The 24,944-nt window shown below is 39.2% G+C and overlaps 1 protein-coding gene across 2 annotated transcripts; it reads right to left on the minus strand.

The window, feature by feature from the left end:
- Positions 1-85: 85 nt before the first annotated feature.
- LOC139375998 (epidermal retinol dehydrogenase 2-like) lies at positions 86-24,283 on the minus strand. 2 transcript variants are annotated; one of them, XM_071118015.1, is made up of 7 exons: positions 24,166-24,283; positions 15,655-15,986; positions 15,086-15,217; positions 14,747-14,846; positions 13,981-14,125; positions 12,125-12,250; positions 86-1,619 (listed from the first exon to the last, which is right to left on the minus strand). In XM_071118015.1, exons 2-7 carry the CDS (start codon positions 15,973-15,975, stop codon positions 1,523-1,525), a joined length of 921 nt encoding a protein of 306 aa, XP_070974116.1. In that variant the 5' UTR covers positions 15,976-15,986; positions 24,166-24,283; the 3' UTR covers positions 86-1,522. The 2 variants fall into 2 exon arrangements, with proteins under 2 accessions (XP_070974116.1, XP_070974117.1); XM_071118016.1 differs by having other exon boundaries at positions 418-1,619; positions 24,172-24,264.
- Between the last annotated feature and the right edge of the window lie 661 nt (positions 24,284-24,944).

A 24,944-nucleotide genomic window follows, 5' to 3' on the forward strand; every position in this document is an offset into this window, starting at 1 on the left:
TGAGTAAGTCAACTGTATTTCACATCTAGATAACAATATTGCAATTCTCTCCAGATGATAAAACTGAGTAACAACTGAAGGGTCAGGAGGTTAAATCAGATGTTTAAAAGATTATCTAACACATCAAATCTCCCCAGATGCATCCATTGTATTTGGAGACATCTGGGTTTGAACCCAACTTGTCATTCACTAGCCTGGCTGATGTGCAGACCGACATGGTACACAGCGAGGAGAGTGATGTGCAGCCCGAGTCTGTCCCTTTAGTCAGGAAAGTAATTGACAGGACTAGAACAGGTTTTAAAGTCTCCACAAGATGGGGCTATGATCACACAATCACCAAATAACCACATTTAGTACCTCAGGGATCATTCCAGAACCACCGGAGATATATAAAAAAAAAAATGCTTGACAGAAGACTTTGATTTCAAACTTTTTACTATTAATAAATGTCCCATATCATTTGGCTTTCAACACAAACACGTTTAAAAATGGATAATGTTCAGATACCAACAGTTACACACAACATGATACTAAAAGAGCGATAATTAATATGTAACATGACATGGTTGAAATAAAATGATTAGCTCATATTGTCAACTCTTCAGTGTCAACAGAAAACATCTTCCTTTAACCAATAAACAGCTCAGTTGTTCAAATGTAAAGGGGACAAATACTGTATATGCAAACTCTGATCATTTTCCAACAAAACAGAACATTATTTATCCTAACCTTCCGATCCAATGCCTAGCACCTCTGTACAAAGCCACTGAATGCATGTGCATTATTACTTCATTGATTATCCTAATGGCAGTAGAGTAAACCGTCATCTGGCTACTGTAGACTTAGAGAACTTCACAAAACTAGTCCAGTACACACAGGTAATTATCCTTCACATGACAGTTTTCTGAGCTTCTCTACTAGGCCTTTTCTAATGTGTATTGTGCATGTGTGCGCATGAGGTAATCTAAATGCTAATGACAACATTGCAGTATACTGTACCTCCATACTACTCTGTGAAGTTGACTTCAATTCAACATCTGTGGTTCTGGTTATCACTGTGGGTGAAACTGGTTCCACCTCAAAACAATGGACCTTTTAAAACAAATTAACATAAAAAAACCAAGTGCGTCAATAATAATAAAAACCTTCAATTTTCCTTTAGGCCAAAAAGAGGACGTATTCCACTGAACGGTACAAGAGTGAAATAGCTACCAAATTTAGCAATACTTACGTGTCAGTGTAGTGAACTAACACCATATGGTTTATACTACAAAACACAATGTTACATCAACTTTCTTTTTTAAGGTAATACATTCATTATTTGATTACCAATACAGCCTACACATATAATTTGTCTGCAGAGTTAAACTAGTAAGTAGGCTTTTCGTCACACACTAAAATTAATTATAAACAAGAATGTTATAAAACAAGTAAAAAGAGAAAATACAGAAACATGACAGGCACTATTAATCTCCTTTGAGGCACTAATATTACAGAGTATGTTGTCTCTTTTTCCTCTTCGTTACTCCACCTTCTTGACGCGTCCTTTGAAAGCATCCATAAAGTTGAAAGCTCCCAGATACATCCCCAGCAGAATCCCAAGCTTGACGGGTATAATACTGGTGATAAAAACAGTCAATTAGGCTACATATTATCAATGATCACTGCAATGCGCAATTTATAGCTTATTAGGAGAACAAACATCGTCTAGAAGAGAAAGTGAGTCCAAATTACTTCATTGGAACTTCATTAGAACCAACTACATTAAGTCATCTATTCTGTTAGCCAGCCTAACTAACAGAATAGATCACTAGCCTAACTGGTAATCACAGTGGGACTAAATTAAACCCCTTAATTAAAGAAGAAAACACTGATGAAAATCCAATGAATTATTCAGCATATAATAGACGCTGTTTGAATGTCTTCCAGTCCAGTAACAAAACTTATTTCAAAGGGCATAATAACCTCATAATTGCACTACTTATCATGTTAAGAGAAGCCATTTCATGCTTTAGTCATTTTGTCTAATTGGTGGCGAGTGATTACGTCTACTGTATTCGTCATGGCTGTATTGTGTTGTATTCGTCATGGCTGTATTGTGTCATGGCTGTATTGTGTCATGGCTGTATTGTGTTGTATTGTATTCGTTATGGCTGTATTGTATTGTATTGTATTCGTCATGGCTGTATTGTATTGTGTTGTATTCGTCATGGCTGTATTGTGTTGTATTCGTCATGGCTGTATTGTGTTGTATTCGTCATGGCTGTATTGTGTCATGGCTGTATTGTGTTGTATTGTATTCGTCATGGCTGTATTGTATTGTATTGTATTCGTCATGGCTGTATTGTATTGTATTCGTCATGGCTGTATTGTGTTGTATTGTATTCGTCATGGCTGTATTGTATTGTATTCGTCATGGCTGTATTGTGTTGTATTGTATTCGTCATGGCTGTATTGTATTGTGTCATGGCTGTATTGTGTTGTATTGTATTCGTCATGGCTGTATTGTGTTGTATTGTATTCGTCATGGCTGTATTGTGTTGTATTGTATTCGTCATGGCTGTATTGTATTGTATTCGTCATGGCTGTATTGTGTTGTGTCATGGCTGTATTGTATTGTATTCGTTATGGCTGTATTGTGTTGTATTGTATTCGTCATGGCTGTATTGTATTGTATTGTATTCGTCATGGCTGTATTGTATTGTATTCGTCATGGCTGTATTGTGTTGTATTCGTCATGGCTGTATTGTGTTGTATTCGTCATGGCTGTATTGTGTTGTATTCGTCATGGCTGTATTGTGTTGTATTCGTCATGGCTGTATTGTGTCATGGCTGTATTGTGTCATGGCTGTATTGTGTCATGGCTGTATTGTGTCATGGCTGTATTGTGTCATGGCTGTATTGTGTTGTATTGTATTCGTCATGGCTGTATTGTATTGTATTGTATTCGTCATGGCTGTATTGTATTGTGTCATGGCTGTATTGTGTTGTATTGTATTCGTCATGGCTGTATTGTGTTGTATTGTATTCGTCATGGCTGTATTGTGTTGTATTGTATTCGTCATGGCTGTATTGTATTGTATTGTATTCGTCATGGCTGTATTGTATTGTATTCGTCATGGCTGTATTGTGTTGTATTGTATTCGTCATGGCTGTATTGTATTGTGTCATGGCTGTATTGTATTGTATTCGTTATGGCTGTATTGTATTGGTCATGGCTGTATTGTGTTGTATTGTATTCGTCATGGCTGTATTGTATTGTATTGTATTCGTCATGGCTGTATTGTATTGTATTCGTCATGGCTGTATTGTGTTGTATTCGTCATGGCTGTATTGTATTGTATTGTATTCGTCATGGCTGTATTGTGTTGTATTGTATTCGTCATGGCTGTATTGTGTTGTATTGTATTCGTCATGGCTGTATTGTATTGTATTGTATTCGTCATGGCTGTATTGTGTCATGGCTGTATTGTGTTGTATTGTATTCGTCATGGCTGTATTGTATTGTATTGTATTCGTCATGGCTGTATTGTGTCATGGCTGTATTGTATTGTATTCGTCATGGCTGTATTGTGTTGTATTGTATTCGTCATGGCTGTATTGTATTGTATTGTATTCGTCATGGCTGTATTGTATTGTATTCGTCATGGCTGTATTGTGTTGTATTCGTCATGGCTGTATTGTGTCATGGCTGTATTGTGTCATGGCTGTATTGTGTTGTATTGTATTCGTCATGGCTGTATTGTATTGTATTGTATTCGTCATGGCTGTATTGTATTGTATTCGTCATGGCTGTATTGTGTTGTATTCGTCATGGCTGTATTGTGTCATGGCTGTATTGTATTGTATTCGTCATGGCTGTATTGTGTTGTATTCGTCATGGCTGTATTGTGTTGTATTCGTCATGGCTGTATTGTATTGTATTCGTCATGGCTGTATTGTGTCATGGCTGTATTGTGTCATGGCTGTATTGTATTGTATTGGTCATGGCTGTATTGTATTGTATTGGTCATGGCTGTATTGTATTGTATTGGTCATGGCTGTATTGTATTGTATTCGTCATGGCTGTATTGTGTTGTATTCGTCATGGCTGTATTGTATTGTATTGGTCATGGCTGTATTGTATTCGTCATGGCTGTATTGTGTTGTATTCGTCATGGCTGTATTGTGTTGTATTCGTCATGGCTGTATTGTATTGTATTGGTCATGGCTGTATTGTGTTGTATTCGTCATGGCTGTATTGTGTTGTATTCGTCATGGCTGTATTGTGTCATGGCTGTATTGTGTCATGGCTGTATTGTGTCATGGCTGTATTGTGTCATGGCTGTATTGTGTCATGGCTGTATTGTGTTGTATTCGTCATGGCTGTATTGTGTTGTATTCGTCATGGCTGTATTGTATTGTATTCGTCATGGCTGTATTGTATTGTATTCGTCATGGCTGTATTGTGTTGTATTGTGTCATGGCTGTATTGTGTTGTATTCGTCATGGCTGTATTGTGTTGTATTGTATTCGTCATGGCTGTATTGTGTTGTATTGTATTCGTCATGGCTGTATTGTATTGTATTCGTCATGGCTGTATTGTATTGTATTCGTCATGGCTGTATTGTGTCATGGCTGTATTGTGTTGTATTGTATTCGTCATGGCTGTATTGTATTGTATTCGTCATGGCTGTATTGTGTTGTATTCGTCATGGCTGTATTGTGTTGTATTCGTCATGGCTGTATTGTGTTGTATTCGTCATGGCTGTATTGTGTCATGGCTGTATTGTGTTGTATTGTATTCGTCATGGCTGTATTGTATTGTATTGTATTCGTCATGGCTGTATTGTATTGTATTCGTCATGGCTGTATTGTGTTGTATTCGTCATGGCTGTATTGTATTCGTCATGGCTGTATTGTGTTGTATTCGTCATGGCTGTATTGTGTTGTATTCGTCATGGCTGTATTGTATTGTATTCGTCATGGCTGTATTGTGTCATGGCTGTATTGTGTCATGGCTGTATTGTGTTGTATTGTATTCGTCATGGCTGTATTGTATTGTATTGTATTCGTCATGGCTGTATTGTATTGTATTCGTCATGGCTGTATTGTGTTGTATTGTATTCGTCATGGCTGTATTGTATTGTATTGTATTCGTCATGGCTGTATTGTATTGTATTGTATTCGTCATGGCTGTATTGTATTGTATTCGTCATGGCTGTATTGTGTCATGGCTGTATTGTGTCATGGCTGTATTGTGTTGTATTGTATTCGTCATGGCTGTATTGTATTGTATTGTATTCGTCATGGCTGTATTGTATTGTATTGTATTCGTCATGGCTGTATTGTATTGTATTCGTCATGGCTGTATTGTATTGTATTCGTCATGGCTGTATTGTATTGTATTCGTCATGGCTGTATTGTGTTGTATTGTATTCGTCATGGCTGTATTGTATTGTATTGTGTCATGGCTGTATTGTGTTGTATTCGTCATGGCTGTATTGTATTGTATTGTATTCGTCATGGCTGTATTGTGTCATGGCTGTATTGTATTGTATTCGTCATGGCTGTATTGTGTTGTATTGTATTCGTCATGGCTGTATTGTATTGTATTGTATTCGTCATGGCTGTATTGTATTGTATTCGTCATGGCTGTATTGTGTTGTATTCGTCATGGCTGTATTGTATTCGTCATGGCTGTATTGTGTTGTATTCGTCATGGCTGTATTGTGTTGTATTCGTCATGGCTGTATTGTGTTGTATTCGTCATGGCTGTATTGTGTCATGGCTGTATTGTGTCATGGCTGTATTGTGTTGTATTGTATTCGTCATGGCTGTATTGTATTGTATTGTATTCGTCATGGCTGTATTGTATTGTATTGTATTCGTCATGGCTGTATTGTATTGTATTCGTCATGGCTGTATTGTGTTGTATTGTATTCGTCATGGCTGTATTGTATTGTATTGTATTCGTCATGGCTGTATTGTATTGTATTGTATTCGTCATGGCTGTATTGTATTGTATTGTATTGTGTCATGGCTGTATTGTGTTGTATTCGTCATGGCTGTATTGTATTGTATTGTATTCGTCATGGCTGTATTGTGTCATGGCTGTATTGTATTGTATTCGTCATGGCTGTATTGTGTTGTATTGTATTCGTCATGGCTGTATTGTGTTGTATTGTATTCGTCATGGCTGTATTGTGTTGTATTGTATTCGTCATGGCTGTATTGTATTGTATTGTATTCGTCATGGCTGTATTGTATTGTATTCGTCATGGCTGTATTGTGTTGTATTGTATTCGTCATGGCTGTATTGTGTTGTATTGTATTCGTCATGGCTGTATTGTATTGTATTCGTCATGGCTGTATTGTATTGTATTGTATTCGTCATGGCTGTATTGTATTGTGTTGTATTCGTCATGGCTGTATTGTGTCATGGCTGTATTGTGTTGTATTGTATTCGTCATGGCTGTATTGTATTGTATTGTATTCGTCATGGCTGTATTGTGTCATGGCTGTATTGTGTTGTATTCGTCATGGCTGTATTGTGTCATGGCTGTATTGTATTGTATTCGTCATGGCTGTATTGTGTTGTATTGTATTCGTCATGGCTGTATTGTATTGTGTTGTATTCGTCATGGCTGTATTGTGTTGTATTGTATTCGTCATGGCTGTATTGTGTTGTATTCGTCATGGCTGTATTGTGTTGTATTCGTCATGGCTGTATTGTATTGTGTCATGGCTGTATTGTGTTGTATTCGTCATGGCTGTATTGTATTGTATTCGTCATGGCTGTATTGTGTTGTATTCGTCATGGCTGTATTGTGTCATGGCTGTATTGTGTTGTATTCGTCATGGCTGTATTGTATTGTGTCATGGCTGTATTGTGTTGTATTCGTCATGGCTGTATTGTGTTGTATTGTATTCGTCATGGCTGTATTGTGTTGTATTGTATTCGTCATGGCTGTATTGTATTGTATTGTATTCGTCATGGCTGTATTGTGTTGTATTCGTCATGGCTGTATTGTATTCGTCATGGCTGTATTGTATTGTGTCATGGCTGTATTGTGTTGTATTGTATTCGTCATGGCTGTATTGTATTGTATTGTATTCGTCATGGCTGTATTGTATTGTATTCGTCATGGCTGTATTGTGTTGTATTGTATTCGTCATGGCTGTATTGTATTGTATTGTGTCATGGCTGTATTGTATTGTATTGTATTCGTCATGGCTGTATTGTATTGTATTCGTCATGGCTGTATTGTATTGTGTTGTATTCGTCATGGCTGTATTGTATTGTATTGTATTGGTCATGGCTGTATTGTGTCATGGCTGTATTGTATTGTATTCGTCATGGCTGTATTGTGTTGTATTGTATTCGTCATGGCTGTATTGTATTGTATTGTATTCGTCATGGCTGTATTGTATTGTATTCGTCATGGCTGTATTGTGTTGTATTCGTCATGGCTGTATTGTATTCGTCATGGCTGTATTGTGTTGTATTCGTCATGGCTGTATTGTGTTGTATTCGTCATGGCTGTATTGTATTGTATTCGTCATGGCTGTATTGTGTTGTATTCGTCATGGCTGTATTGTGTCATGGCTGTATTGTGTCATGGCTGTATTGTGTTGTATTGTATTCGTCATGGCTGTATTGTATTGTATTGTATTCGTCATGGCTGTATTGTATTGTATTGTATTCGTCATGGCTGTATTGTATTGTATTCGTCATGGCTGTATTGTGTTGTATTGTATTCGTCATGGCTGTATTGTATTGTATTGTATTCGTCATGGCTGTATTGTATTGTATTGTATTCGTCATGGCTGTATTGTGTTGTATTCGTCATGGCTGTATTGTATTGTATTCGTCATGGCTGTATTGTGTTGTATTGTATTCGTCATGGCTGTATTGTATTGTATTCGTCATGGCTGTATTGTGTTGTATTGTATTCGTCATGGCTGTATTGTGTTGTATTGTATTCGTCATGGCTGTATTGTATTGTATTCGTCATGGCTGTATTGTATTGTATTCGTCATGGCTGTATTGTGTTGTATTCGTCATGGCTGTATTGTGTCATGGCTGTATTGTGTCATGGCTGTATTGTGTTGTATTGTATTCGTCATGGCTGTATTGTATTGTATTGTATTCGTCATGGCTGTATTGTATTGTATTGTATTCGTCATGGCTGTATTGTATTGTATTCGTCATGGCTGTATTGTGTTGTATTGTATTCGTCATGGCTGTATTGTATTGTATTGTATTGGTCATGGCTGTATTGTGTTGTATTGTATTCGTCATGGCTGTATTGTATTGTATTCGTCATGGCTGTATTGTGTTGTATTGTATTCGTCATGGCTGTATTGTATTGTGTTGTATTCGTCATGGCTGTATTGTGTTGTATTGTATTCGTCATGGCTGTATTGTGTTGTATTCGTCATGGCTGTATTGTATTGTGTCATGGCTGTATTGTGTCATGGCTGTATTGTGTTGTATTCGTCATGGCTGTATTGTATTGTATTCGTCATGGCTGTATTGTGTTGTATTCGTCATGGCTGTATTGTGTCATGGCTGTATTGTGTTGTATTCGTCATGGCTGTATTGTATTGTGTCATGGCTGTATTGTGTTGTATTCGTCATGGCTGTATTGTGTTGTATTGTATTCGTCATGGCTGTATTGTGTTGTATTGTATTCGTCATGGCTGTATTGTATTGTATTCGTCATGGCTGTATTGTGTTGTATTCGTCATGGCTGTATTGTATTCGTCATGGCTGTATTGTATTCGTCATGGCTGTATTGTATTCGTCATGGCTGTATTGTGTTGTATTGTGTCATGGCTGTATTGTGTTGTATTCGTCATGGCTGTATTGTATTCGTCATGGCTGTATTGTGTCGTAAACGTCATGGTTGTATTGTGTTGTAGTCGACATGAAGCCAACGACTCACTCTTTCATTCAGACTCATTCTCAAAGGCCTCAAGGAACTAATGTAGCCATGGAAATCATTCCAAATCAAAACTTCCCCACCAGACACACTCAGCTTGTTCAAACTTCTAAAAGCCCTCTTTCTCAAGGACATTTCCATAACGCAAAAAGCCTTGTGTAGATTTAAAATCTTGAGGTTGCAGATAATTTGTCAACTGCCGTCCTAATCAGGTGTAGGTCTGAATAAATCTGTTGTATCCAGCTAAATGTAGTCTTGCAGTCCACTCAACCAGGTGCTTCTATAACTGCTCATTGGCATCCGTACTTGACATAAATGCATAAGTAAGTGTTTAGCAACAGCCCAAAGGCTGGCAGATGGCGATCGAGTCATTTCCATCTTACCGTCCAAACGCATTGTATGAAGCCGGTAATAGACTTGTATTCTCCTGGACTGGTTCGTAGCTAAAACATTATCCAGTCAGGCTGCAAAGGCATCGATTTCCTCCTTAACTAAATTTAATGGCAGGAAGGCCGGAATATATGCATACTTTCTTTATGAAAACACCCTTTTCCACCACCAAGCTAAAGTGGCTAATGCCTAGGAATGCTAGTCTCGGGTGTTACGTATCGCGTTCAGCCAATCAGGTTGCGGCAGTGTGGTTTACCCCTGACTGAACTCAGGGTGCAACAGGAAGTAGCATTAGCCACTAGCCTGGTGGAGGAAAATGGTGTTTCAAAGAGCGTACTCATATCTTCTCAGTTTATTTCCTCCTTCTCGCAATTAAAATGTAGGAAATCAACACCTTTGCAGACAGAATAGAAAATGTTTTAGGTATGGACCGGGTGTATTGCCAGCTGCATATAATGCGTTTGGACCGTAAGATGGAACCATCAATTCCAGATCAATAGCGCCATCTGCCGGCCTTTGGATAGCTTGGTAAGCATTTACCGGTACCTGCCAGCCTTACGGATATACAAAGGCAGCCTAATTCTGATCTTTTTTTCCCCACTAATTGGTCATTTGGCCAACACCTCAGAACTTTTCACATAAGATATTTTTCAGAGCTGATCGGATTGGGCAAAAAGACCAATTAGTTTTAAAAAAAGATCAGAATTCAGCTTACTGTTGAAATACAGCCAAAGACAAGGTGTTGTGATGTCCCCCCTCTGCCAACGTGACAATGATGACCTTTTGATAGCCTTCAAAATAAATTGAAAAGGGGATTTTTTTTTTAATATGATCGATGCAATATGCTCTGGGGTGTACCCAAGTGGCCCTGCCATTACAACAAACAGTTTCCCCATTTCTAGGGGCATGTTCAGGAGGGTACAACATTACAAAAAGTTCTGAAAGAAATGTATGGTGTAGATAAGAAAATGATTGTCGTACAATGAGAATCATACCAGCTGTGTATCAGGTTGTTTCCCTTCATTAAATACACCCCTGTAACAACTATTAGCGCTGACTAGGTTTACACTGGGTATGAGTGAGGGTTTTCTGAATGATTGTAGAGCCTTGACTAACATGACTTCATCTTGTCTTACAAAAACACATGTTTTATTATAATTATTGTAGTCACATATCCCAATGGGATTTACAGTTATGGCCATATAAAAAGTTGAAAATACACCCAACCACAAAAGTGCATTTCTACATACTGTAACAGGTATTTAATTGATGCACAATACCCTCTTTAACAACGGCATTAGGCCCAAGTGAAACATTCAAACAGCTTTGACAGATTTTCGTAATTCAGTAGTCAAAAACAAACTCCCGCACTCTCACTAGTTCCCTAAAATATGTATCTGTATGCAAATTCATCAATGCACATGAACAATCCTTCTACAGGGCTTTGGGTGAGGTCTGTTTCACAAATAAAGTGACAGAATGTACCTTCAGTACTAGTGATAATGCAGGAACACTATGCAGATTCCATTTTCACCAGAGGTATCGGGGAATTCAATGCTGACCATTTACCTCAAGCTGTTGGATAATGTAAATGTTATGCTAACAGAAATCACCTCGGAGCTCTCTCTCTAACAGTGTGAACTGTAGACATAACCGTTAAATCTACATGTTGCTATCGGCAGCCAGTGACGCTGATGCACGAATGGCTTCGTATGTTACAGAAAACACAATTCACACCCTGAGGGTGTGTGAGTTTGTTGACCATAGGCATGGGTTAAACAAGGGTCAGAGTGCAAGGGGCTGAAGTGAAGATCAGTGCAGCTTAAGGCTTGTTGTCTCACAGTGCTCTGGGTTCTCGAAGGCACCCAGGTACTTCCCCAGGAGAGCTGCCTGCTTCCACCTCAAGGAGCTATAAGGACACGGTGAAGGGAGGTCAGCAACTTTATAAAACACTCACTTCACTTTGTGCATTAACCATCTAAGATTAATAACCAACCATAGTGGATCTGAAGTGACATTTTCAACCAGAACCTGTGATCATTAATGTGCCCCCAAATAACCACATTGTGTCACAATGTCTTAAGATGCACTTGAATGTATGTGGTATGTTAGTGAAAAAGACAACATGGAACAAGTTTCTTTCAACTATATCAGAGCTGACAGAACTGCCTGATGTAGTGAAGTAACAAGCTTCATAAGTGCTCACAGTTTAGCCTGGCAATGCATTCGTCCATAGACAAAATAGTAAAGCTGTTGCTTGGCAACCCAGCTCAAATGCTTGGGTCCACATACAACAACAGTATAAAAATGCTTTGACTTAAAGCTTGGGGTGGTTTGGTTTCTCTACAAGTGCTAGTCACAAACCAGATGTTTGTCTGTTCATCCTTCCTCGTCAATTACTACAGTATATAATTCACCATCCTGTCCGAGACTTGAAGACTCACTAACAGGCTAGTTTAGGTCAGGAACAGTAAAAACAAGCCATAAAAAAGTAACATTAGGGAAGATGTGGACTATGCTAATTGAAAGACTTGTACGTAAACAACTTGTGGCAGGGAGGGAGGCTAGAAAACTAGACAGAGGGCACCCTACCTGGGCATAGAATAGTGAAGGAAACCGTTTGTGACCAGGGGTATGACATTACTGTGCATTTTGAGCATGTAACCATTTCTGAGTATTGGAATGGAGTGACTGACAGTGTCATTGTGCGTGTTTGTGCAGCAGATCTGAGGCAGTGCGACAAATAGCTAAACCCAGCATGCTATCCCATCATGAAGTGTAGAGTGGAAGAACATAAAGGGACTCACTTCTTCAGGCCTATGATAAGATACATGGTCCTTGGGAGCAGAAGGTAGACCTGGTCAGTTAAAATGGCTTCAATGATCTTGTTTGCTACGTAGTCTGGATCCAGGATGGGCAACAAGAGAGGCCACCTGTGGGGGAAACAATTTATTTTACCTACTAGCACAACTGTAGCCAGTCCATAGTATGTAATGTTTCTTCTTGTGTACAGTACACACTTATGTTTGTTGTTGATAGTGAAATTATACAACGTGTGGGTATAATCCTGGATGCCAATTGGTTAAAACCGCATTCCAGTCGGTATCCATTCCACAAGTTACAACTGGTTAAATCTATGACGTTCAAATGCCTATTTACTCTGTTCCATCGCACTTCGCAATCCACTGTTTTATCAGCCCAGCCAGGCAATTTATAAACTTGATCGCTACTATAAAAAGCATCTATACATGATCTCCTATTTATTTTACACTAGCATTGATTTTTGAACAGAGATTTGTATAAACCTTGCTGTCAGTCTACGACATTTGCAACATTGTTTCAATATTGAAATTCGATCTTCTGGTGTCCCATAATAATGAACATGTCGGGAGGAGACAGACATGAATCTTTTCTCAGCCAGTGTAAATCATGAATCAGCTGGCAGCATTTTTTTTTTTGTGTTATTTATATATATATATATATATATATATATATATATATATATATATATATATATATACACACAAAGAAACAGCTAAAACAAAATGCAGCGAGTTTGCCGTCTTTCCAGCTTCAATTTAAAGTGATTGTGTTAGCTGTGTTGTTGGCTAGCTCCTCTGAACAAGTGTCCCGACGAGAGAGCAGATTTCCTATGCCAGGTGAAATTGCGCATCGTTAGCTCATTGTTATGGATGTATCCAAATAAATGTCACTAGAAAACAAATTAAACAAACGCAAATGCAGCTACTTCGCGGTTATTCTGGCTGCACTGTCTGACGTTACTGTAAGTTAGCCGTAATTGGGAGGCTAGCGAGCAAGCAAGGGATAAAAACGTTGCCAGACCGTTCTAAATGTTCCATTGCCATACAAACGACTGGGTCGCGTCTCCGGCAACCGAACCGATAGAACGAACGACCAGCCGGCTTGGATAGAAACCCTAGATTTGTGTCAGGACTATATCTTGTGAGGATGAAATAGTATGTAGTATAGTATGAAATAGTATGAAATAATAAATTAATCAAAATTACATGAATGAAAATATGTCAATTATTATTTGAATATGTTGGTAACTCATAGTATAAAGGTGATAATGCCTTTGAAGCCAGTGTTTGGAGGATATATTGGAACACTTTGCCTAACACGCCTGCCAATATATCCTCCAAACGCCGGCTTCTCTGGCATTATCACTTAATTGTACCATAGGGCTAGCAATTTTGACTAGTAACGTTGAGTATCAGTCCACATACTTGACCTATGTGCGTGACCTTTTATACATAGTGTTGTGACAATAGGCATTAGTAACTCACAAGCACACAGCTCAGAGAGGAAGTCTCCCAGAACTTTTGTAAGTCCTGCCTCAACACAACCTATTTTGCCCTGTCAATGCTGAGACGAGGTCATTAAAAAAAATAACACAATTTCAAAAGTCTCTCGTAGGGAGTTTCAAAGGAACAGAACTGGCCCTGGCATTTAAAGAGATTGCATATTAAAGTAGTTTTCTACATGGATGCAAACCCTTTTAGCAGGATTCAATCTCAAACTTTTAATGAGAAACTTTTAAATATATGCAAAGAGGATAACCCTTTATAAAAGCATTACAAATAATTGGACAACTTTAAAGTCTAATTAAATCCCGTATAACACCTTATGGCAAATAACTTACTTAGTATTGCAGCCATCGAACATGCCAGTATTGATGAAGAATGGACACACTATGGTAGTCTTGACTCCATCCTTCCCAGTAGCCAGCAGCTCCAGAGCCACTGACTCAGCAAAGCCAATAGCAGCAAACTTACTGGCACAGTAATCTAAACATGTATTTGCAAACAGTTTTAGAGCAGGTTAAACAAAGGTCTCTACAGCAAGATAATGTTTGTCTATACTAAATTGTGAAATTGCATTGGCAATGTCAACGTCAATTAAGTGTTGAAATAGACTGTCCTTGAACCATTTTTCAGTCCATCTACCTCAGTCTGTTTTTGGAACTTTCAACTACAGTAGTACAATAAGTTACACATTAAACCTCTACCCCATTCGAGGTCGACTGCTAACATGTGTATCGATCAGCTCCATGATAGAAATCTGATTGCATAATGTACTGGCCAGAGTTTACAGCATAGACAAAGGTAATGTTCTGCACAATGGCTACAGGGTGTGTAGCACTGTTGGGAAAAGGACCTGTAACTAAGCATTTCACTGTTAGTATACACCCGTTCTTTACGAAGCATGTGACAAATAAATGTCCTTAGATTTTCTGTGCAGGCTTTTGTTCTTGCATTGCACCAACACCTGATTAAGCCAGTCATCAAACATTGATTAGCCATCAGGTGTCTTGGTGCTGGACCGGAACAAAAGCCTGCACATCCCGTCGCTCTCCAGGTCCAGTATTGAGGAACATTGGAGTAAGTCATGCATAGTGGGTGATTTACCTGCTAGCCCATTGACACCAATCAGACCAGCTGAACTGGCAATGCTGACCAGATGACCGTGGTTGTTGGCAGTCATCGCTGGGAGAAAGGCTTTATATGTCTAGAGAGAAATTAGCAGGAAATATGAATCAGTACACAGATCTGTGTTCATTTGATGGGTGAGGGTGGAATTGACACTACAAGGGACATAGGCCTACAATGAGGTTAGCGCCATCAAATGTTTAGAAACATATTGGCGGATTTAGGATAATGCTTTCACATTTAAAATGCCTGCACTGACAGATAAGGACAGCAAGTGAGCGAAACCAGACAAGACAGTGTGTCATCTCATTTGCTCACCCAAAAGTGTGCCATGGTGTTAACTTCGAAGGTTTTCTCAATGAGGGAGTCTGGTGCATCCATGAACTTCCTGCCCGTGACGATGCCTGCGTTGTTTATGAGAATGCTTACATCCCCCACCTCTCTCTTGACCTAAACATAGACATGTGTTAACTTTTACCACATTACTTCAAAAAACACACGTTGACTCGACACACACAACATCGTTTTGTTTCCTACATCCTGGCGACTCACTTATGGTAAGGATTATATAACATTGTTGCTGTGTAATTATGGACAACAGGTTGAACCTGGGGGGGGGGGGGGGTATTTTAAGAGGGACTGAACTGGTCGATTTCTCATCTGTTTTTCTGTTGCTCAGATTTCAGTCTTGGGGTTGTGGTTCAATGTGGGTGTGTACCCTGGCAGTTTGGGGCAGTTGTCAACCCTCCGGAATCTATTTAATATCACTGCCATCCAATCACAGGAGACCATAAGGCTTGCTGAGAATTACCCAACAAAGCAGCAACACTAATTCAGCAAAGTATAGTCTTGATGGAAGACTAGTTGATAAGAATCAGGTGGATTACCTTGTCAGCCACTCTGTAGACTTCGGACTTGTCACTGCAGTCACACAAGTAGTAGTGGACCTTAGTCGCCCCTTTCTCCTTCACTAGCCTTGAAGTCTCCTCCATGCCCTCCTGGTTGATGTCCCACAAGACCAGAGAAACGCCCAGGGGGGCAAACTTCTCAGCCAGGAGCCGGCCAATGCCGCTGCCCGCCCCAGTGATGAGGACGATTTCACCGGTGACATTTTTGTTCTTGGGTGGGATGAACAGTCGGACAAACGCCTCCATGTTGTAATAGATCGACATTACGATCACTTGAAGGGTTTCCAGGAGGAAATTCATTCTTCTGATCCCTGGAAAGACAGTTGTCACAATTAAAAAGTTCATTTGTTTGCCAACTTCTGTTTGATTTGATTGTTTTATTTGTTTGTCTATTGAATAGATTGGGCTATAAAACACTCATCTGCAAACTTTGCAGTTTAGTGTTCTGCTTTTGTAGTTAGTCAAATACATTTCTGCAGCCTATAGGATCAGCATTGTTTGATCTGAAAAGGATAACTTTCAATTGATAATATAATGCATGAATTGCAACTAGGCTATTCATGAAATCACACGACAAACTCAAAACACACAAGTTTGATTGTGATGTAAACAAAATGCATGTGCACTAAATTAGGGCTGGGCAATATGGACAAAATATCATCACGGTATTGAAAAAAATTGGATGGTATGACAGTACTTAATGTTTTTGAATAATAAAAAGTTCTACATTTGCTTTATGAGTAACGCGCGACCGTAGGGTGCTAAGGATTACAAAAATCTGTTTTCTCCATTCTGATTGTTTTATATGGTTCAATTCAACTTCAACCCAAAATAATTTATACATTTTCTGCACTCATTTGAGATCATTTCCACACTGCCACGTAGGGCTGCACAATATTGTCAAACCATCTAGGCCTCATTTCGAACCAAATGTTGCAATTGCACTTGCGATTTAGAGCAAAACACTTGGAGGATAGAATGATAATTCAAATTCTATAGTTGGAATATAATAGTGGGCACTTTGAATACAGTGTTTGACAGGACAATGAATGAAAATGCCACGGGGAGGAGTTAGTGATAGGGTAGACACCAAAGTGTTGACAAGTGTTTCCTAGGGGACCCTATAATCTTTGGCTACATTGAATGTTCTCTTAACTACATGAAGTAGCTAACATTCTTACATTGCACATTCCTCTGATTTAGAAGTCACAGCTGCACAAACATGCTGATCTAGGTCTACACCCACACTGGTATTATCAGGCTGTATAGCCAATTTGTTCTGATTCAGTACATTTATTAGCTAGCGATTAGCATTAGCGGCTTTACAAGATTTAGGCCGAACTTGCTAAGAAAAGACAAACTAGCTGTTGACAGATGTAAGAAAAATGAATAGTGTAATTATAGAACGCTAGTGGATTTATATTAAAAAGCAAAGTGAATACAGCATTGTCGTCATGAACATTGTTGCATGCGCTGCATTGACCATGAAGACTGAACGCAAGAGTCTTGTGGTCGAGGAACAACAAATGTGCTCCTTGAGTGACAGAGGGCGGGGCTAAGTCTGTGTGGAAAGCGGCATGGAGAGAGAGCCGGCTGAAGTAGCTCAGTAAACTATTATTTTTTAAAATGGACATTACACATGCCGTATCACATTTAACAAACATTCAAATACCGTTATAGAAGGTAAAGTAAAAACCCAAACCGGTCCGTGCATCAATACCGGTATATTATAAAATACGGTATACCGCCCAGCCCTACATGACAGGCCAGAGCGAATACAAAGTAGCAAAATATAAAATGTCAGCGTTTCAAAATGTATCCACATTTTACCCGTTTCCATCAAATTGCCGACGGATTTTAATGCGAATATTGTAAAATCCTCATTAAAAAATAATATGCCAGAGGGGTGCCACCATTAAAATGTGCGTGACGACGTAGTGCAAATAAAAATTACTTTCGTGGTTAAAATTACCATGTACCGAAAAAGTTACATTTTCAACTCGAATGTTTTTTTTAAAGAATGTTGTGTTATATAGTGGATGTGCCGACTGGTCTTGGCACGTGTGCTCTAGCCAATAGTTCACAGTCATGGCCAAAAGTTGAGAATAATATTGGACTGATGGCAGCCCATTCTTGCATAGTCAATGATTGGAGTTTGTCAGAATTTTTGGGCTTTTGTTTGTCCACCCGCATCTTGAGGTTTGACCACAAGTTCTCAATGGGCTTAAGGTCTGGGGAGTTTCCCCGCCATGGACCCAAAATATCGATGTTTTGTTCCCCGAGCCACTAGGTTATCACTTTTGCCTTATGGCAAGGTGCTCCATCATGCTGGAAAAGGCATTGTTCATCACCAACCCATGGCATCCTAAAAAACACTGATGCGGACCTTTAGAACATCTAGATTTACAAAAAAGTAATAAATCCATGTCATATAGCCTACGCCTTCACAATAAATCCATGTCATATAGCCTACGCCTTCACAATAAATCCATGTCATATAGCCTACGCCTTCACAATAAATCCATGTCATATAGCCTACGCCTTCACAATAAATCCATGTCATATAGCCTACGCCTTCACAATAAATCCATGTCATATAGCCTACGCCTTCACAATAAATCCATGTCATATAGCCTACGCCTTCACAATAAATCCATGTCATATAGCCTACGCCTTCACAATAAATCCATGTCATATAGCCTACGCCTTCACAATAAATCCATGTCATATAGCCTACGCCGTCACAATAAATCCATGTCATATAGCCTACGCCTTCACAATAAATCCATGTCATATAGCCTACGCCTTCACAATAAATCCATGTCATATAGCCTACGCCTTCACAATAAATCCATGTCATATAGCCTACGCCTTCACAATAAATCCATGTCATATAGCCTACGCCTTCACAATAAATCCATGTAATATAGCCTACACCTTCACAATAAATCCATGTCATATAGCCTACGCCTTCACAATAAATCCATGTCATATAGCCTACGCCTTCACAATAAATCCATGTCATATAGCCTACGCCTTCACAATAAATCCATGTCATATAGCCTACGCCGTCACAATAAATCCATGTCATATAGCCTACGCCTTCACAATAAATCCATGTCATATAGCCTACGCCTTCACAATAAATCCATGTCATATAGCCTACGCCTTCACAATAAATCCATGTCATATAGCCTACGCCTTCACAATAAATCCATGTCATATAGCCTACGCCTTCACAATAAATCCATGTAATATAGCCTACACCTTCACAATAAATCCATGTCATATAGCCTACGCCTTCACAATAAATCCATGTCATATAGCCTACGCCTTCACAATAAATCCATGTCATATAGCCTACGCCTTCACAATAAATCCATGTCATATAGCCTACGCCTTCACAATAAATCCATGTCATATAGCCTACGCCTTCACAATAAATCCATGTCATATAGCCTACGCCTTCACAATAAATCCATGTCATATAGCCTACGCCTTCACAATAAATCCATGTCATATAGCCTACGCCTTCACAATAAATCCATGTCATATAGCCTACGCCTTCACAATAAATCCATGTCATATAGCCTACGCCTTCACAATAAATCCATGTCATATAGCCTACGCCTTCACAATAAATCCATGTCATATAGCCTACGCCTTCACAATAAATCCATGTCATATAGCCTACGCCTTCACAATAAATCCATGTCATATAGCCTACGCCTTCACAATAAATCCATGTCATATAGCCTACGCCTTCACAATAAATCCATGTCATATAGCCTACGCCTTCACAATAAATCCATGTCATATAGCCTACGCCTTCACAATAAATCCATGTCATATAGCCTACGCCTTCACAATAAATCCATGTCATATAGCCTACGCCTTCACAATAAATCCATGTCATATAGCCTACGCCTTCACAATAAATCCATGTCATATAGCCTACGCCTTCACAATAAATCCATGTCATATAGCCTACGCCTTCACAATAAATCCATGTCATATAGCCTACGCCGTCACAATAAATCCATGTCATATAGCCTACGCCGTCACAATAAATCCATGTCATATAGCCTACGCCGTCACAATAAATCCAGTATTTATTTTAGACAGGTCTAAAGAAGCATGATATGAAGAGAATGTAGTCTATTTCAGAAGAACAGAATAGCATACTCTGAGTTGTCCTCATGTTAGGTCCTGATCTGGCTATGCCAAATGGCTGTGGGCTACACTACTTCATTTAGCTGACAAGATTTGCTTAGAATTCCGTGGCATTATGATAGGTGAGAATTGTCTGTTAATTGAATGATTAGAATATTCCGCCCTGAAACATAATTGATTATGTATAAAATCATAATCAATAAATGTGTAGTCCTAGTCAGAATTAGGGTAAAACAATGTCTTTATGGTATTTTAAACAGACTGTCTGAGCTTGGTGCCGACCTGACTAGAGATTTGGGAGAGAACGGGGAGTACGTCTCAAGGAAAAGGTCTATCTATAGCGTGAGGTCTGCACAACGCATCACCGGGGGCAAACTACCTAGCCTCCAGGACACCTACACCACCCGATGTCACAGGAAGGCCATAAAGATCATCAAGGACAACAACCACCTGAGCCACTGCCTGTTCACCCCGCTATCATCCAGAAGGCGAGGTCAGTACAGGTGCTGCCAACAGACTCAACTCCAGCCACGTTAATAATGGAAATTGATGTAAAAATATATCACTAGCCACTTTAAACAATGCTACTTAATATAATGTTTACATACCCTACATTACTCATCTCATATGTATATACTGTACTCGAATATCATCTACTGCATCTTGCCTATGCCGTTCTGTACCATCACTCAATCATATCTTTATGTACATATTCTTTATCCCTTTACACTTGTGTGTGTGTGTGTATATATATATATATATATATATATAGTAGTAGTTCTGGAATTGTTAGGTTAGATTACTCGTTGGTTATTACTGCATTGTCGGAACTAGAGGCACAAGCATTTCGCTACACTTGCATTAACATCTGCTAACCATGTGTATGTGACAAATAAATTTGATTTGACTATCTCTGTCAGCTGGGTAGTGAGACTGACAGTGTGTGCGTAGCAGGACATGTGTGTGGGTCTGTTTGTGTGCATGTGTGTGTGGGTATGTGTGTATGTGTGTCTGTTTGTGTGAATGTGTGGGCGTGAGAAGTCAGTATAAAATGAATTGTTTTGTATTCTTGACTTTAGAACGTTCCCGTGAATAAACCTTTTTGACTATTTAGCTGGGCCTCCGTCTGTTTCATTCGACCAGGATCTTACAAATTCTGGTTTGCAGACTGAGTGTAAATTTAATTAAATTGGGTGATGTACATGGAGAACATAACATTATTTTATAATTATGAAGAATACAATTGAACAAAGCGCACATGCGGCTATTCTGTATTGAGCAATTAACAAATAAATAGGTATTCCACACACTTCATAAGTATCTAATTCACAATTTGATAATGTCTAGAATTTCATGGCGGCATTCTGTGTGGCCATAATGCACCCTAAAAAAATCCATTCCTATGGTGGCCAGTGGCCGTTGTGCCCTTGGCCCAGAATGGTGCGCGCTCCAAAGCGCCTCTCACTAACATGGCTCTCCATCAAGTGATCGGGTCTTTCTCTCAGGCTACAAGTGAAGACAGACATCGGGGAAGCAACTGCACGCGTCCTTATCCGTTTTTTTTAATTTAACCTTTATTTAACCAGGTAGGCTAGTTGAGAACAAGTTCTCATTTACAACTGCGACCTGGCCAAGATAAAGCAAAGCAGATTGACACATACTGAGTTACACATGGAATAAACAAAGATACAGTCAATAATACAGTAGGAAAAAAAGGATATATATACACACAGTGTCTGCAAATGAGGTAAGGGAGGTAAGGCAATAAAATAGGCCATAGTGGCGAGGCAATTACGATATAGCAATTAAACATTGGAGTGATGGATGTGTAGAAGATGAATGTGCAAGTTGAGATACTGTATTTATTTATTTTGCACCCCAGTATGGGGATGGGGTAGTTGGATGGGCTATTTACAGATGGGCTATGTACAGCTGCAATGATCTGTGAGCTGCTCTGACAGCTGGTGCTTGAAGTTAATGAGGGTGATATGAGTCTCCAGCTTCAGTGATTTTTGCAGTTCGTTCCAGTCAATGGCAGCAGAGAACTAGAAGGAAAGGCAGCCAAAGGACAAATTGGCTTTGGGGGTGATCAGTGAAATATACCTGCTGGAGTGTGTGCTGCTATGGTGACCAGTGAACTGACATAAGGCGAGGATTTACCTAGCAAAGACTTGTAGATGACCTGGAGCCTGTGGGTTTGGCAACGAGTATGAAGCGAGGGCCAGCCAACGGGAGCGTACAGGTCGCAGTGGTGGGTAGTATATGGGGCTTTGATGACAAAACAGATGGCACTTTGATAGACTGCATTTAATTTGTTGAGTAGAGTGTTGGAGGCTACTTTGTAAATGACATCGCCGAAGTCGAGGATCAGTAGGATAGTCAGTTTTACGAGGGTATTTTTGGCAGCACGAGTGAAGGATGCTTTGAGGTGCATATTGAAGATATTGGAAAAACTGTCCACATTTACTTTGCCATCCAACAACATTAGGCCTAACGAACAGCAAAAGCGCTAGCACTATCCTATGTCAATCTACTATCCCCCATAGTACAAAATTCAACCTATTCTATGCGAGAAATAAATATTCCAAAGTCTGGGACAGTTGTATTAATTTGGGATATATTGCATCCCACAACCACTAGCATTAAAAAAAGTTGTATTTATAAGTTTGTAGTCTTAACATTTGGCACAATTGCCAGAAAATAACATAACATCGTTTTTTGAAGTTCTTTCAAGTGTTTCTTGCACAGAGATTTCGAGATCCTCTTTTCAACACTCAAACTCTATTGTCGGATTTGTCTATAGTTAATCGACATCCATTGATGGAATATTATCTGTTTAATAAGGGCAATTAATATTTTAACTTGCGACATTCTTCAACTCACAATTATTTTGATTGAAAACCGAATTTGCTGGTTTTTAGGGGTCTTCACCCTTGAAATTTTAGCTAGACCTGGCAACCCTGATCTTTGTTAATGGTTGAGAAAGGCAAGGGACAGCAGCAAAGTCCTGTATGGCAAAACTTCGAGAAGTTAAATGAGAAGGAAATACAAACTTTGCGAGATGGAATTGAAATAAGGTAATGCTACTACAGGTGCAATGCTTAACCATCTGAAATTGACTCACCATGAGACCCAAACTGTTGCAGCAGCATTGTGAATTCACGTGGAATGTTTTTTTTTACACATTTTACCAAATTTCATCTTGTTAGTCACCCTAACTCAGATATCACATTCAAAACTGCAAAATGTTTCTCCACCCAAAGGCGTAGCAGGAAATGTCTTATGAAATTGCTAAATATTTTAACAGCCCCATGGCAAAATTGCAAAGGCCTGGCACTGACTTCATAATTTTTATTTGTCAAAACAGCAGCCAGGACTCAATCATCATGTCACCAGAATAAGAACCTCGATATTTATTGGAAAGGAGCATCAAGATCATTACCGTGCACTTTCACCACCCTGTGAAGTTCATCATAATTGATTTCATCTGTAGCCTAATAAACTGCATGCTTTCCCGAGTCGTAGTGGGAGAACCACACACCTGTATCGTGTGACTTTCGATAGGATGGTTTAATATATCAAAGATGGTCTATTATATTGGTAAGATAGTCAAGTGACCGCTCTAAAAATGGAAATACATGTCCTCAAAGAAGGAAAGCAGGCGAGAACAGGTGAACAGGCCATGTGAATGGATGGCTCATCTTTGTAGCCCTCAGTGGCAATGTCCATACTAATGAGTCAGTCCATCGCTCTACAACAGGCGCAACTGATTAAAAGTTGTATTTCCACAGTTGCCGAAATGCCACGTGCGTCCACTTATAGCAGGGAATACCAACCTAACCATTGCGAAACTTCTATTCGATAAAATAAGCCTCACGTAGCGAATGATCAATTACATTTTTGTTTAACCAAATGCAACACTCTGACCTCCATACAAACATTCCTCAATTCGTGGACATATTTTAGTTTGAGTAAAACCTCTCGCTTCGCCTCTTCCACTCTGAACATCAAAATCTGTGCATAAAGGCGTTTCCGCCGTAATTTATCGCATAATACATTTCGCGTATTTTGTCGACATTTGTCAAGTTTACCAACAAATTCAATGTTTCCATCATGCTAATCGTGGCACTCTAACAGACACGTCCTTGACTCACATTACAAATGCTGGATGTAAAACCTGATTTCTTAATCATCTTCAACCTTACATATTTTGTAACAACTATCGACCTATGCACTCGCGAATCAAAGCAACAAAAAAAGACGAACTGAAAAAGGATTTTGTCTCCTTATGTTGAGATATGTCTTCAGTGACGTTACCTGCACCTTCAGCGTGGTTTATTCGTTGCTTTCCCGTCGTCAAATGCCTGAACAGTGCAGCCTACTTTCCTTGAACTGAGCTGGAGCCTGGTTATGTAACGTCACATGACCCCCAATCAAAGCCACTGATCAAAGCCAGAAAGGAAGAGAGAAGCCCAAAAGGGGGAAATCTGTCTCCCTCCAGCAGGTGGCGTTTTATCGTTGTTTTGCCCACCAAGCAAGGAGTATGGAGGTCAATGAAAGTGTTGAATATATATATATATATATTTTTTTACCTTTATTTTATTTAACTAGGCAAGTCAGTTAAGAACAAATTCTTATTTACAATGATGGCCTACCAACAGGCAAAAGGCCTCCTGCGGGGACAGGGGCTGGGATTAAAACACATGACAACACAGCATGGCAGCATCACAACATGGTTGCAGCACAAACATTATTGGGCACAGACAACAGCACAAAGGGCAAGAAGGTAGAAACAACAATACATCACGTGAAGCAGCCACAACTGTCAGTAAGTGTCTATGATTGAGTCTTTGAATGAAGAGATAAAACTTATAGTTTGAGTGTTTTTTGCAGCTTATTCCAGTCGCTAGCTGCAGCGAACTGAAAAGAGGAGCGACCCAGGGACTTTGTCAACGAATAAATAATGGCTTATTTGCTACGTGAGGTTGATTTGATTGAATAGAAGTTTCGTAATGCTTAAGTTGTTACAAGTGCACTGATATAAGTAGGGTACGTGACATCACGGCAACTTTAAGAAAAAAAACACTTTATATCGG

Source organism: Oncorhynchus clarkii, chromosome 20 (genome assembly GCF_045791955.1).
Source record: "Oncorhynchus clarkii lewisi isolate Uvic-CL-2024 chromosome 20, UVic_Ocla_1.0, whole genome shotgun sequence".
In the NCBI taxonomy this organism is placed as follows: domain Eukaryota; kingdom Metazoa; phylum Chordata; class Actinopteri; order Salmoniformes; family Salmonidae; genus Oncorhynchus; species Oncorhynchus clarkii.

Coding starts and splice junctions, on each gene's coding strand:
- LOC139375998 (XM_071118015.1), bottom strand. CDS start 15,975: ATGAATTTCCTCCTGGAAACCCTTCAAGTGATCGTAATGTCGATCTAT. Junction 15,218..15,654: donor TCTACAGAGTGGCTGACAAG/GTAATCCACCTG, acceptor GTCTATGTTTAG/GTCAAGAGAGAGGTGGGGGA. Junction 14,126..14,746: donor TGGTGTCAATGGGCTAGCAG/GTAAATCACCCA, acceptor ATACATGTTTAG/ATTACTGTGCCAGTAAGTTT.